The sequence below is a fragment of the Papaver somniferum genome, unplaced genomic scaffold (genome assembly GCF_003573695.1).
Source record: "Papaver somniferum cultivar HN1 unplaced genomic scaffold, ASM357369v1 unplaced-scaffold_35, whole genome shotgun sequence".
NCBI lineage: Eukaryota > Viridiplantae > Streptophyta > Magnoliopsida > Ranunculales > Papaveraceae > Papaver > Papaver somniferum.
Genome location: NW_020645971.1, coordinates 5,291,724 through 5,307,095, shown reverse-complemented (window position 1 = coordinate 5,307,095; position 15,372 = coordinate 5,291,724). Strand labels below are relative to the sequence as shown.

The window sequence follows — 15,372 nt, the reverse complement described above, 5'->3', positions numbered from 1 at the left end:
AGCCAGGGTCCGTGAACAAGAGTAAGAGTATATCCGTGTCCAAGCAAACTGAAACTCAGGCCGTGACTAATTCTCAGGGTTGAATACTAAACCAGGGCCATCTAAAGAGGATTGGACAAAGGTAAAGAGTAAGAACTCTCCTAACAAGGGTATTCCTTTTAAATTTACATATTTTGAAATTCCTTTAGTGGATGAGCTTTCAAGAACAAAAATAGTGGTGAATAATAAGTATGATGTCCTAGCATCTGAGTTAGGCCTTGCTAATGATCCTAGTGAGACTAGGGTGGAGGAGGAAGAACAAGATGATTCAAGTGACTCTGACGATAGTATGGGTTCGAAAGACTAGGGTGATATTGATGCAGATATTCTAGCAAGGAAACAAGCTAGAAGAGTGTCCAAGCCAGCTGCCAAAATCATGGCTACGAATTCAAGGCCCAATGAGGAAACTCCAAGCTATGATCATAACAAGGAAATTCAAGTCGGGTTGGAGGACAATGTATTTGATTTGAATAATATTTTGTCTAAGGAGGAACTAGAGGAGGCAAGCACCATTCAGATTGAAGAAGTGCGTGCTAATTTCATTAGAGATTCAGCATTTAGACAAGACTATTTCAAGGAAAAAAAGGTTTTTTTTTTTTTTTGCTAGGTCAAAATGGTTTATTAAAGCAAAAAAACGTAATTACAAGAATTACAAAATGGGAGGCACTAGGCCTCCCCACCCCCATAAATCAAAGGGGCAAAAACTCTAAAAACTCGTAAAATAAGCTCATAAACACTTAATAAATAACATAAAAAAGAAAACTAGTAAAATTAAAATCGTTTTCGCCACTTATTTCCAACTTTAAAATTCTTCTTCTTGGGAATGAGACCAGCGATTATTTGAGTCAAATCATAGTCTCCATAAAACTCCTTGTATTCATCTCTATAATCATCATAAGTTTCATCATAGTCATAATCCTCTTCATTTTCATCTGAAGCATGATTACCACCCGAACTTAATTATCACAAATGTTGTGACGGATACCAACTTTTTTCTCCGAATTGCTCTGGCGATTTTTTGCTCGAGTTTTTTAGGGTTTTTTCTTTTTCATGTTTTCTCCTTTACTTTGGTCATCTTTGGATGATCCAAAATAGGGGAAACTCGGGATATGAGTGCTAGTAATACAACTCTTAAATCTGCATCTTTTGTGAGCATAGTTAAGGGAAACAAAACCCTAACTGTTGAACGTGTTGTTGGGGGAAAAACTCATATTACCACCACTGTTGATGTGAGTTCTTTTCCAAATCCTACAACAAAAGAAGGGAAACCTGCTGTTGTAATACCTCATGATTTTTTCATGGAGGGATGTGAGATCTGGCGTTTTAGTCTTATTGGTCGGATTATTTTCAAGGGAGTTGATTTTAATGACATTAAAACCTCTCTTGAAGAACAATGGAAGCTAGGAGAAGGGCGGGTTCAGTTTGTACCACTGAATCGGGGTTTCTTCATTATCAAACTTCTTTCACAAGAGGATAAAGATAGGGTTTTCACTGAGGAAGGATGGATGGTAAAACAACAAAAACTTAGATTCATTGAGTGGTACCCTGGTTTTGATGTTAACAAACCACCATCTTCACGTGCAAATGTTTGGGTAAGATTTCCAGGCTTGCCAATAGAGCTATGGGTTGAGAAGACATTGTTATCTCTGGGGAATCCAATTGTGGTAGATTCAAGAACTTTGAATCATGAATATGGCCACTTTGCATCTGTCCTTATAGATATTGATTTTGCTACACATGATGCTGATGAAATTCATGTTGCTGTTGATGGTAGAAACTTCTTGCAAGCTATAAATATTCCAAAACGTCCTAGTTTTGTTCAAATTGTAAGATCATTGGTCATTTGGATGCGGATTGTAGGAAAAAGAAGCGAGTTAAACAACAGGCCAGGGGACCTCCAAAACCTCCCTGGCAGCAAGTACGTGACAAAAACAAAGAGGTTGATGATGTTAAAGCCATTCCCAATGATCATGTTAAGGAGGCTGCTGTTGTGAATGATTGGAAAGAGGTTCGTCATAAGAAGCATGGCGCGAGTGGTAGTGTGGTTATCCCAATTGTTGCTGCTTCAGTTGATAACAATGCTTCACTTACTTCACCTGTGAATGAACTTGTACACCGAAATAAGTTTTATGGCCTTGATAACGACACAAGTGGTGTTCTGCTAGAAACTGAAGAGGAAAAAGAGTTAGATGTTGAGAAACAACAATCCGTGTTAAAACCAAACTCCAGTTTGGCAAGAAAGTCCGTGTCAATGGAAAAGTCCAAGCCTACAGTTTTGGATGAAAATTCCGTGAATTCTAAACCTAATACAGAATTGAATGATATGTCTGTGTCTGGGTACAAGCATGGTTCCCATGCTGATCATGCAAATAACGTTAAAAAATTTATCGCTTCTGAAAATTCAAAGCAGTAGAGATGTTTTAGCATATGACGTTCAACACATAAGCGCTGACGAGTTAGTTGATTTTAGTGAGGAAGATCGCACTGCCTTGGAGCTAGCTAAAGTGCTTACACGGTGCAAGGCCAAGGTGGATCAAGGGGAAGAACCAAGTGCCGAGGACGAACTGCTTTGGATTTAGCACAAAAATGGTAGAAGACTTTGCAAATTTGCAAAAGGCGCGAGAAGATATGGAGAGAGCTGCTCAGGCGTATAAGGCTTATAATTCAAGAAATCTAGAGAGTTCTGGAGTGATTTTATCACCAAATAAATATAGTGTGTTACAGGATTAGGCGTGTTTACATGGGTCCAAGGAAGACAACTTGGGCTTGGAAGCACAGCCCAAGGTGAGTGTTAATTGTTCTATAAAGTTAACAAAAGAAGAACATGATATTTTTTGTACAATTACAAAATTTGATACTCAACAAAAGTATTTGAAAGATTTATCTTTTTGAAAGGAGTATGTTAAGGAAACCAAAGATCAATCAAAAAGAATGAAGACTCCTAAGAAGAAAGCTAAAGGAGGTGGAAACAGTTAATCTCATTCTATGAGAGGAGTGTTTGCTAGAGTACATTTGCGCTATTGATAGTGTAGAAAAATTAGGCATTTAGTCTTCTTTTTCATTTTTTCTCTATTAATTTCTAGAGATTTTTGTCTTTAGAATAGTTATTTATTTTTACCTCTTTGGTTTATCGGGGTAGGGGGCTTTGTGCCTTCTGCTTGTAATTCTTGTAATTACGTTTTTTTGCTTAATAAACTACTGGACTTGGAAAAAGAAAACATAATTACCACCCGGAACAAGCTTAATACGAGATTGAGCTTTCTTCTTAGTTGTCATTCTATCCATTTTCTCCTTTTTTCATTGAAATAGTCTTTTCTAAAGGCTGGATCTCTAATGAAATTAGCACGCACTTCATCAATCGGAATAGTACTTGTTAGAGCATGGCTCGGTTGAACCCACCAAGCGTTGGTATGTCAAGTTTGGCTGTCATATTTTAGTGAATCAAAACTCATGATAAGAGTCGCTTGATTATGTACTAGAGTTAAACTTCGTATAGGTTAGCTTGAAAGTATTAGGATATGAGACTTTACAAGTATTGCGAAGGCTTGAAGATGTGAAGAAGCAAGGAGCTACAACGACAACAATCATCCTTCCACTCGAGGTTAGTGATATTTGACTTGAACGGTTTCATTCCTTAACGTATCTTTCAAGTCGTGCATATTGAAAAAATAACTGCGAAGCATATTTGAACTCTAGATAGACATAGTATTAAGGAATACAATACGAGGTTTATTGCTTAACCATTAAACTTTGTAGATAAGACATCGCCATAATCATTTGAATGCTATTGTGATTATGTATGCGTATGAGGTGAGGATTTCATCCTAGGGAACAATGTTTACATGTGTTCTAAGGAAGTAAGTTCATAAACTTGTTTGTGAACCGAAAAGAAAATTGACAGGTGTTATGGTTTTGTTATTCATTGCATATCTTATGAACAACCAATATGTGTGATAGAGTATAACCGCTCACAACTTGTTGTATTCTTGGTAGAACTATTCACAAAGGCCTGACTTTTGTATTGGTATAACTTTTATTAGTAAAACCAATCTTAAGTAATCACCTGTGGTATGATCGGATTATGTCTGCCTAGGGGAAAGGGAACTGATCCTTGTAAGGGAAAGGGGACCGATCCTAGTAAGGGAAAGGGAACCGATCCTTGTATGGGGTGCAGCAAGGTTTATAGCAGAAAGGGGAACCGATCCTTGTATGGGGTGTATTAATTCAGATGAACCAATTATAAACTTGTTTGGAAGTGTGACAAATCGGTTTCAAGGTTGTAAGTGTGAAAGAGAACTTACAAAGTAAAGATGTCGACAAACTTTGAACACGTGCTGAGAATGTTTATTTCTATAATTGTTCAAAGATATTCCTTAACGGCTAAGGGAAGAGAATCCCAGGATCGAAACATAAGTAAGTTAAGAATCTTTTAATTAAGGTTATTAATTTCATTTTGTAGGGAAATTCCAGAATTACTAATGTGCATTTACTAATTATATTTTCCGAGAGATTTCGATCATTATTTTTTGGACAGAGCATTTCCAGGAATTATGAAAACCGAATTTGTGCTTTTATGAATATCTTGAGAATATTTTCGGTTTTGGAAATTCCTTGGTGTCCAAACTTCCTTGTCTATAAATACACGAAGTTCGCCTTTCTAGCAAACTAATTCTTCGTAACAACAGACTTCCTCTTTTGTCTTTGTTACTGGTGTATCCGCCTATCGGAGAGGAGAGTAATCTAATTAGGTGAAATCTCTTACGGCCGCTCGTTTTAAAGTCTTCTTTGGGATTGAGAAGATCTAGCGCGACCCGTTGGTGGGAAACTAGATAATTGCGGTTTATCTTTGTTTTCTATTGATTTGATTGACTAACGGTGGTTGAAATCTGATTGCACCTAGTTTGTTTATTCTTGAGAATATTCTCTTCTGATATAAGATTTGTTAGAGCACTGGTCGGTCAAACTCGCATGCGTTGCTATCTCAAGCATGTTTGTCAATGTTAGTGATCAAAACTATAAGTCTTGATTTCTAGTCTCTTATAGCTAAGTCTCGGACCAGGATAGTAAGTGCAGTTGAGATCAAGGCCTTCATGGAGATTCATCATACAAGTAGAAGATCTACTTAAGGAACTGGTGGAACTTCTCGACAAAAAGGTATGTGGAGACTTGAACTTATCTTTCACTCAAAAGTCTATCTATTCTATCTCCTACTCTTTGAGACAAAAGTCGTATGATATATATATAGACTAGATCATACACATTTGGTATTTCGAGCCGAGTATACCTCGCCTATCTATATCTCGAAATATGTGTTGGTAAGCTTTTCGCTTCGACCAAGTTTATCTTTACCTAGTGACGAAAGTCATGAATGTTTCAATCACTTTGAAAATTGCTTTGACGAGAAATAGTGTAACAACTATATTACGTCCTCTAAGAATGTTTCAATGATTGAAATGAGAGTTTAGATTACATAACCAATGGATTCCTTGAACCGAAGTTTCGAACTTTGTTGATCAAGAGAACCGGAAGAATGGCAAGTGCCAAGTCCGCGAACTGCCGAAGTTCTCAAACCCGAGAATTTCTGCTGGAGTTGACAAACTATTTGCGTGAGCCAAGTCGGCGAACTGGCGTAGTTCTCGAACCCGAGAATTTCTGCTGGAGTTTGTAAACTCTATCCGGTGTCTTAAGTCCGCGAAACTAGTCTGCGAACTTGAGAAGGTTATATATCTAAAGATGATTTCTGAACTTAATATTAAAATACTCAGGAATGCATTTGCAAACAGTGGCTATTAAAGTTCATGAACCGATTCGAGTCAATCAAATCATCTTTGTTTCAATTGTGTCTTGTGTAGTTACATAAGATTTCCTTGCAATTGAACAACTCTCTTAAGTAGTTCATTTGAGTCAATTGAACTAGTTATGGTGAAGAAGAACATGGTTGGTATGAAACGCACATATGGTTAACCTCTTTGGGTAAACTATTGTTGAACCAACAATGTACACGTTTGGGTGCGGTTAACAAACCTAGAAGCGTACAGTCATTTGTGTATGACAAGCTAAGTTTTCGATCTAACGGTTGAGAAATATTAGCTTGAATCTAAATCATGTTTTCATCTAACGGTGAATATTGATTGCTTTGTAACTAAGGCAAAAACCCTGATTTGAAAGGTTATATAAAGGAGACATCTAGTATTGTGCAAAACTAATCCCTACACCTTACGTGTGATACTAGTTTGCGTGCTAGAGTCGTTTCTCCTTTAACCTTAGGTTTTTTTCTTCTAAAACCAGGTTAACGACTTAAAGACTTCATTGGGATTGTGAAGCCAGACCGATACTACTTTTATCATAGTTGTGTGATCTGATCTTGCATCTTTTATCGTAACAGTACAATCATATTGATTGGCTTGAGATCGTGAGAGTTCGTCGATAGGAAAGATATAAAAATTAATCACAAACACCTTCGTCTCATTGTTTGTGATTCCACAACATCTTGTTTTGCTGCCATACGATTAAGATTGTTGTGAGGTGATTGGTTAATCTAGGCTGTTCTTCGGGAATATAAGACCGGATTATCAATTGGTTCATGTTCACCTTGATTATTATCAAAACATGGAACAAAAACTTTTAGGGTTTTTCTGTGGGAGACAGATTGATCCTTTGATAGACTTGTCTGTGTGAGACATATTTGTTTATTGTTAAAGCCTGCGATTTTGGGTCGTAGCAACTCTTAGTTGTGGGTGAGATCAGCTAAGAGAATCAAGTGCGCAGTATTCTGCTGGGATCAGAGGCGTAGGGAGTACAACTGTACCTTGGATCAGTGTGAGACTGATTGGGGTTCAACTATAGTCCAGTCCGAAGTTAGCTTGGAGTAGGCTAGTGTATGTAGCAGCTTAATACAGTGTGTATTCAATCTGGACTAGGTCCCGGGGGTTTTCTGCATTTGCGGTTTCCTCGTTAACAAAATTCTGGTGTCTGTGCTATTTCTATTTCCGCATTATATTTGTTATATAATTGAAATAATAAAGGTTGTGCGTTTGAATCAATCAATTGGAAATCCGACCTTGGGTTGTTGATTGATATTGATTGATCCTTGAACGTTGGTCTTTGGTACCGTCCAAGTTATTCCTTGTGTTTGATTATAAACTCGTTGATTTCTATTAGCTTGAGTGAATCAAAACAAGAGGGAGATATTAACTCCTTGAGATACTTTTATCTAGATTGAGTTTGACTGTCTAGTTGATTCTCTAGTAAGTTTTTCGGAGTTATTCCATACAGATTGCTAAGCGAAATATTGGGTGGTGTTGTTAGACCCCCGCGTTTTCAAGATTCACTCAAACTAGTTCAGAGTTTCGACAGGGATCTTTAGACTGTTTTTAGTTCTAAAGACGATCTTGTGATAATCCATTGTTAACAGACGCCGTTCTGTGCGTGATTGATCACAAGAGATTCAAGTGATTGTTGGCAGGTTTTTATTGAAGATTTAAGAAGATTTGAAGACAAACAAGATATTGAAGATATGACTTGGGTTTTATAATCTTTGGTGTGCACAATACTTGTTTCTGTAAAAGAGGATCCAATTAATAATCGTTTTATACTTGTGGTAGATTGGATTGATTAATTGAGTAGATCGGCATCAACACGGTTCTTCGGATTAAAGGTGGTGTTGGCTTAATCTTAAACGATTACCTTAGGGTGATTGAACATAAGATAGATCTAGACCCGACGAAGGAGTTTATGTTAAGATAAACGGAAGAGCCTTTGTCCGACTCATATCACTTGGTTGAATAGAGTTGATACCAAATAGATTTATTTTCCTTTACTGTTTGGAATATGAACCAAATGGATTGTTCCAAGTACGTGACTTATTTATAAGTTGAAGGTATGGGAATACATACATAACTAAGTGAACTATAGGGTTAGTTACTTGGTATCAACTATACGAAGTTAGGTGTAATTTTGTGTAGCGGCTTAATCCTGAGAGTATTCAATTCTGGACTAGGTCCCAGGGTTTTTCTGCATTTGCGGTTTCCTAGTTAACGAAATCTTGTTGTGTCATTTACTTTTATTTTCCGCATTATAATTGTTTTATTATAATTAAAGTAAATCACACAAATGTTAATTCCTATTTACTTGATAAGCAATCCTATTGTGTTTGGTTAAGCCCGAACCTTTGTATCAAGTAAACTTACTTCGTTGTTGTATTGTCTCGATCTCGTATCCATAGACGATCACACGAAGTGTGAACCGATTAGTTGTATTGTCTCGACTCAGTCCATAGAAAATCACTTTCGGAGAAAGGACTTATAGGTAGGAAAAGTTTTAGCTTGAGGTATATTTGGGTACCCTCACCTTTCAGTTGGTATGAGAGCAGGAAAACACGAAAAGATCTAACAATCTGCGTTTGGTAAGATCCAACCTATAAGAATGAACTCGAGTTCTCATGAATCGACTTCAATTAACATGTCTCCAAGATTTGACGAAACAAACTATCTATGATGGAAATCTCTATGAGATCTTTTCTTCAATATTGAGACTTTAATACTTGGCTATTAGTCGTCGATGGTTATACTCTTCCAAAGAGAGAAAATTCAAAAACTGAGTTTAAACGCTTAGCGGATTTTTCGAGCGAAGAAAAGACATTGGCAAAGCAGAATTCAGATGGTTTGAATGTTATTATTCATGATGTAAGTCGCGAGCTACAACATCACGTGTCAACATGTCAAACTTCGAAAGAAGCTTGGGATAATCTTCAGATCGTATTCGAAGGAAATTCGTCAGAGAAAGAAGCCAGACTTCAAACTCTCACTTCTGAGTGGGAAAACCTTTCGAATGGATGACAACGACACTTTTGAGGAGTTTCATATTAAACTCTCTGAGATAATTAATGCCTCTTTCTCATTAGGAAAGACTATTTCTGAAAAGGATATAATATGCAAAATTCTCAGATCGTTACCATCTAGATACGATTCTAAGAAGCATGCAATCATTGAGGCTAATGATCTTTCGTCTCTATCTAGAAGTTCCTTAGTTGGAAAACTGAAGATCTTTGATCAAGAAATGTTTTCTGAACAAAAGGACAATCTTGGCTATAAAGCCATAAAAGGAGTTTCGACTCAATATTCAGAAGATTCCGATGATCAAGAAGATCTCTTTACTGAAGATGAAGGAGAAATAAACCATCACTTGTCTCTTATTACTCAACGATTCAAAAGACTGTTGAGACATCGAAAAACATGAGCACATGCGTCAAAAAGGAAAAGTGTACCTCCACTTAAACGTGAAGACACCTGGGATGATGATGATGTTATTCCCCAATGTTACAAGTGCAGAGGATTTGGCCATATCTCTCCAGATTGTTCAACCAAGGACACACAGTGGAAAACAAAAGCTTATATTGCCACTCTTGATTATTGTCCTAATGAGAATAATCAAGTTGATGAAATATATCATGTTGCAACTATTGCAGAAATCTGTGATTCTGAAACCCTTCCAAACATAGATACTCATGAAGAGTTCAATCCTTTGATTTTCGAAAAATCGTTTCCATGTAAAGATAAAAGAACTCATCTTCTTAAGTCTGACATTTGTGAAATAAAGTCATTGCTTGATCAACTCAAACATATTTTTCTGAATGATAAAGAGAAATTTAACAAGCGTCTAAAGAAAATCGAGGTTACTCAATAATCCGAAAGAGTACAAGTATCTAAACTCATCTTTGACATTCGTTCTAGTCAAGATGAGATTAGGGTGTTAAAACTCAAAAACTGAGAGAGAGACTCAATTGCTTTGAAAATTCATCACCTAGGTTGAATGATTCAAGAAACAAGAAGGTAAGAATAAAGAAATCTGAGGGATCCGATTCCAGGAAGCGTAATAATTCTGGTGTTTGCTTTCTGTGCAAACAAAGTGGGCATTTTCAAAAAGAATATTTAAATATTAAACAGAGAGAGAGACTGCATAAAACTAGAAAATCGAGATCTAATCGTAGATCGAAAATCTCTTAGAAATAAGAGAATAAGCTCTCTGAGTATCATGATCCCACAACAAGATTAAGATGTGAATCTAAGTGCTCAAATATTCTGTTGAAATCTCCAAAGGAAGAAAATTCAACAACCAAATTATGATAGTCTAACCGATTATCTTGAATCTTTACGAGTTACCTTAATAATATCGAGTAAGGATATTGATGTAAATATTTAGTTTTAAATATTTCTAAAAATTGATTTTTCGGTCATGAAAAATATTCTCAAAGATCTTATAAGAGGTAAAATATCTTGCCTCATTTTCACAGAGTTCTGTCAAAAATGTCCACTTCTAGTTGTAGTTCTCGCAAAACCGAAAAATTCTGGACAATATTGTTTCCAAACAAGAAACTTCGTCTTGAATCGTCTGATGAAGATTCTGATTCATCTCCAGAGCTTCAACATGATGTTCCTAATGAAGAGATCTCCTCTCTCAATGATAATCTTCTCAAGAATCTTTCACTAAAGCTGGATCTAATTTTATGTGAAGTGAGGAACATGGAAAAGGATTTGAGAAAGGAAGTTAAAGAAGTCAATGGCAATGTTGTGAGCCTTGAATCCAGGATCGTGATCATTGAAGATGATTGGATTCCGGTGAAATATACGGATCCAGTTTCAGCATTGGATGAAAAACTCTAAAAAGTCAATTTCATAGTTTCACAAGTGAGAAGGATAATAGACATCAATTTTTGATTTCCTTCATTGGTTGTATTGATCTATTAAGAATAAAACTATTATGAATAAAATTATTTGATTAGTAATTTTTCTTGTGATAGCTTTCTGGTTTACATAGCATGTGCTTAATTTCTTTTACCTTATTGCTATGTATGTTTATGGGATGTTTGATTTCGGTTTTATTACCTTAATATTCGATCTCATAGATTGTGAACCCTCATGGTTTGGGTTACTTTTTGATTTAGCAGGATTAAGTTCTATCTCTAGTAGGTAGGCTTTATCAAAGGATTATGAGGGGTTCTGATAGAAACAGTATGTGAAAAAGTCACAATATGTTGAATCGGTTTTGGTTTAGCATAAAAGCATATGTGTTCGACGGTTTTCAACTTTTGCTTGCAATAGTTAAAACCGGTTTTCAACCTTTCTCTGGTAAAGGTTAAGGTATGTTGTTATTCTTTTGGTCACGCATAAGGATGAAAACATGGTGATATTTCAATATCAATTCTCCCTGGACGAAGATGCAACCATATTGGAGAAGTGGATGCGAAATTGAGGTAACAATCTTGTTAGTTAATTATTTTTCTGTTTAAGAAAAGCCTGAGTGTATATTATATGTATTTGTTGCTTTTGCTTAACAAAATTTAGGTTCAATTGATATTTATTCCATGATGTGTGTGTGGATGTGTGTTTCAATTGGTTCATGTTAAGAAAAACTATTGTTATCTTGCTTTATTGTGTGGTATCAATCGTTTAGGCTTACAAAATGTCGGTACAATTGATGTGTGTGTGATTCAATTGGTTCTGGCTAAGAAAAGCTATTGTTATCTTGCTCTTGTATGGTAACAATCGTTTAGGCTTACAAAATTACGGTGCAATTGCGATGCTTATAATGTCTATTGTTGTTTCAATTGCTTCCGGTTGAGGTGAATAATTATGCAAGTTGATTTATATTGGTTTGTATGAATTATTTATGGATTAACGGAATAATATGTGTACGGGATGAGTTGTGTAGTCCAATTCGATTCCGGATAAGAAACTAAGTTAATTATGATCTTAGTTTGTCTTATCAAAGTGAGGTTTCGGTTATTCAAGTCTAATCGAATGCCTAAACAAAGAAATGCTAGTTAACTAACCTAGTATTTGGTTTGTTTGAAATTGAAAGGTCTAAGTTTATGGATAATTAGAACCTGATGAGAAAAATGGAGTTTATCTTTATTTTGATCTTATCGAATTAAGCGGTTGTTTTTGAACAATCAGTTTGCCAAAGGAACTAATGTGATTAGTTGTTTTTGGTTTGCTAAACTAAATTGAAAAAAAAATTCGGACAATTATTTCCTTGGTAACAAATCAAAATAAGACTACTTGTAGTTTCGATTTTGATATTGGTTATCAGAACGTGATGTGTGGAACCCTCGTGCCTAACTCTACAGGTTTGCAAGTCTATTCTGAGATTTGTAAGATTCTTTTCGTGTTGTCCTTTATTTTTTCGTTTCTTTGTCATTTTTGTGACAAAAAAGGGGAGAAATATATGGAGTAAACAAGTGATACTGGCATTGATTTTATATTAATTGGTATCACTAAGGAAAAGAACATTGGTACTTGAATGTTTTATGTAACGAAAGAGTGAAAGCACAGACTAAGGGGGAGTAACATGTCATATAGATTGGTATAACAAAGACGTGCCGATTGAATATCTACGTATCTTCCTTAGGGGGAGTATTTGCTTTGTTATTATAATGTCAACATCGGCATTTTCAAGGATTGAATGTAAGCATTTTCACTGTGTTGTTGAATCGGGAATCAAGAGGATTGTAATGAATTATTGTAACTTGTTTATCCATATGATGTAAGAGTTTTGTCACTAAACTTGACAAAGGGGGAGATTGTTAGAGCATGGCTCGGTTGAACCCACCAAGCGTTGGTATGTCAAGTTTGGTTGTCATATTTTAGTGAATCAAAACTCATGATAAGAGTAGCTTGATTATGTACTAGAGTTAAACTTCGTATAGGTTAGCTTGAAAGTATTAGGATATGAGACTTTACAAGTATTGCGAAGGCCTGAAGATGTGAAGAATCAAGGAGCTAAAACGACAACAATCATCCTTCCACTTGAGGTTAGTGATATTTGACTTGAACTGTTTCATTCCCTAACGTATCTTTCAAGTCGTGCATATTGAAAACATAACTAAGAAGCATTTTTGAACTCTATATAGACATAGTATTAAGGAATACAATATAAGGTTTATTGCTTAACCATTAAACTTTGTAGATAATACATCGCCATAATCATTTGAATGCTATTGTGATTGTGTATGGGTATGAGGTGAGGATTTCATCCTAGGGAACAATGTTTACATGTGTTCTAAGGAAGTAAGTTCATAAACTTGTTTGTGAACCGAAAAGGAAATTGCCAGGTGTTATTGGTTTTGTTATCCATTGCATATCTTATGAACAACCAATATGTGTGATAGAGTATAACCGCTCACAACTTGTTGTGTTCTTGGTAGAACTATTCACAAGGGCCTTACTTTTGTATTGGTATAACTTTTATTAGTAAAACTAATCTTAAGTAATCACCTGTGGTATGATCGGATTATGTCTGCCTTGGGGAAAGGAACCGATCCTTGTAAGGGAAAGGGAACCGATCCTAGTAAGGTAAATGGAACCGATCCTTGTAAGGGGTGCATTACATCAAGGGGAACCGATCCTTGTATGGGGTACAACAAGGTTTATAGAAGAAAGGGGAACCGATCCTATGAACATGTGCAACACATATAAATTAGATACCATATATATGCGGGGAACCGATCCTAGTTCTAGTCAACCGAATCTTTGGGAAGCTAGTGTGACTATGCGTAGTACTCACATGGAGTAGAACCGAAACTTGTGAGTACCCAAGACCGTAGGGTTGTGCTTTCATGCCAATGCCCAACATTCAGTTTGATATACCCAAGTTTGAATTTGACATGCCTGGGATCAATTTTGAGATGCCCAAGACCGTAGGGTTGTGCTTTCATGCCCATGCCCAACATTCAACTTGATATGCCCAAGTTTAAATTTGACATAGCTAGGAACAATTTTGAGATTCCCAAGACCGTAGGGTTGTGCTTTCATGTCCATGCCCAACATTCAATTTGACATGCCCAAGCTTAAATTTGACATGCCTAGGATCAATTTTGAGATTCCCAAGACCGTAAGGTTGTGCTTTCATGCCCATGCCCAAGATTCAATTTGACATACCCAAGTTTAAATTTGACATACCTAGGATCAATTTTAGATGCCCCAAGACCATAGGGTTGTATTTTCATGCCCATGCCCATGCCCAACGTTCAATTTGATCTCCCCAAGTTTAAATTTGACATGCCTAAGATCAATTTTGAGATGCCCAAGACCGTAGGGTTGTGCTTTCATGCCCATGCCAAACATTCAATTTGATATGCCCAAGTTTAAATTTGACATGCCTATGATCAATTTTGAGATGCCCAAGACCGTAAGGTTTTTCTTTCATACCCATGCCCAAGATTCAATTTGACATGCCCAAGTTTAAATTTGACATACCTAGGATCAATTTTTAGATGCCCAAGACCGTAGGGTTGTGCTTTCATGCCCATGTCCAAGATTAAACTTTATATGCCCAAGTTTAAATTTGACATGCCTAGGATCAACATTGAGATGCCCAAGACCGTAAGGTTGTGCTTTCATGCCCATGCCCAATATTCAATTTCATATGCCAAATTTTAAATTTGACATACCTAGGATTAATCTTGAGATGCCCAAGACCGTAATGTTGTGCTTTCATTCCCATGCCCAAGATTTTATTTGACATGCCCAAGTTTAAATAAGACATGCTTAGGATCAATTTTGAGATGCCCAAGACCATAGGTTCTGCTTTCATGCCCATGCCCAAGATTAGATATGCCCAAGTTTAAATTTTACATGCCTAGGATAAATTTTGAGATGCCCCAAGACCGTAGAGTTGTGCTTTCATGCCCATGCCCAACGTTCAGTTTGATCTCCCCAAGTTTAAATTTTATATTCCTAGGATCAATTTTTAGATTCCCAAGACCGTGGGGTTGTGCTTTCATGCCCATGCCCAACATTCAATTTGATATGCCCAAGTTTAAATATGACATGCCTAGAACCAATTTTGAAATGCCCAAGACCATAGGGTTGTGCTTTCATGCCCATGCCCAACATTCAACTCGATATGCCCAAGTTTAAATTTGACATTCCTAAGATCAATTTTGAGATGCCCAAGACCGTAGGGTTGTGCTTTGATGACAATGCCCAACATTCAGTTTGATATACCCAAGTTTAAATTTGACATGCCTGGGTTCAATTTTGAGATGCCCAACACCGTAGGGTTGTGCTTTCATGCCCATGCCCAACATTCAACTTGATATGCCCAAGTTTAAATTTGGCTTACCTAAGATCAATTTTGAGATGCCCAAGACCGTAGGGTTGTGCTTTCATGTCCATGCCCAACCTTCAATTTGATATGCCCAAGTTTAAATTTGACATGCCTAGGATCAATTTTGAGATGCCCAAGACCGTAAGGTTGTGCTTTCATGCCCATGCCCAACATTCAATTTGACATGCCCAAGTTTAAATTTGACATACCTAGGATCAATTTTAG

At 36.5% G+C, this 15,372-nt stretch overlaps 1 protein-coding gene across 1 annotated transcript; it reads left to right on the top strand.

Moving 5' to 3' along the window:
* Positions 1-1,148: 1,148 nt before the first annotated feature.
* On the top strand, positions 1,149-2,452 carry LOC113342258. The gene is made up of 2 exons (XM_026586855.1): positions 1,149-1,822; positions 1,900-2,452. The coding sequence occupies exons 1-2, from the start codon at positions 1,149-1,151 to the stop codon at positions 2,450-2,452; spliced, it is 1,227 nt and encodes a 408-aa protein (XP_026442640.1).
* The last annotated feature ends 12,920 nt before the right edge of the window (positions 2,453-15,372 follow it).

What these genes read in the sequence shown, in the direction of transcription:
- LOC113342258 (XM_026586855.1), top strand. Translation starts at nt 1,149, where the DNA reads ATGAGTGCTAGTAATACAACTCTTAAATCTGCATCTTTTGTGAGCATA. An exon ending in GTTGATGGTAGAAACTTCTT is followed by an intron (nt 1,823 to 1,899) that starts GCAAGCTATAAA and finishes TGCGGATTGTAG; the next exon opens with GAAAAAGAAGCGAGTTAAAC.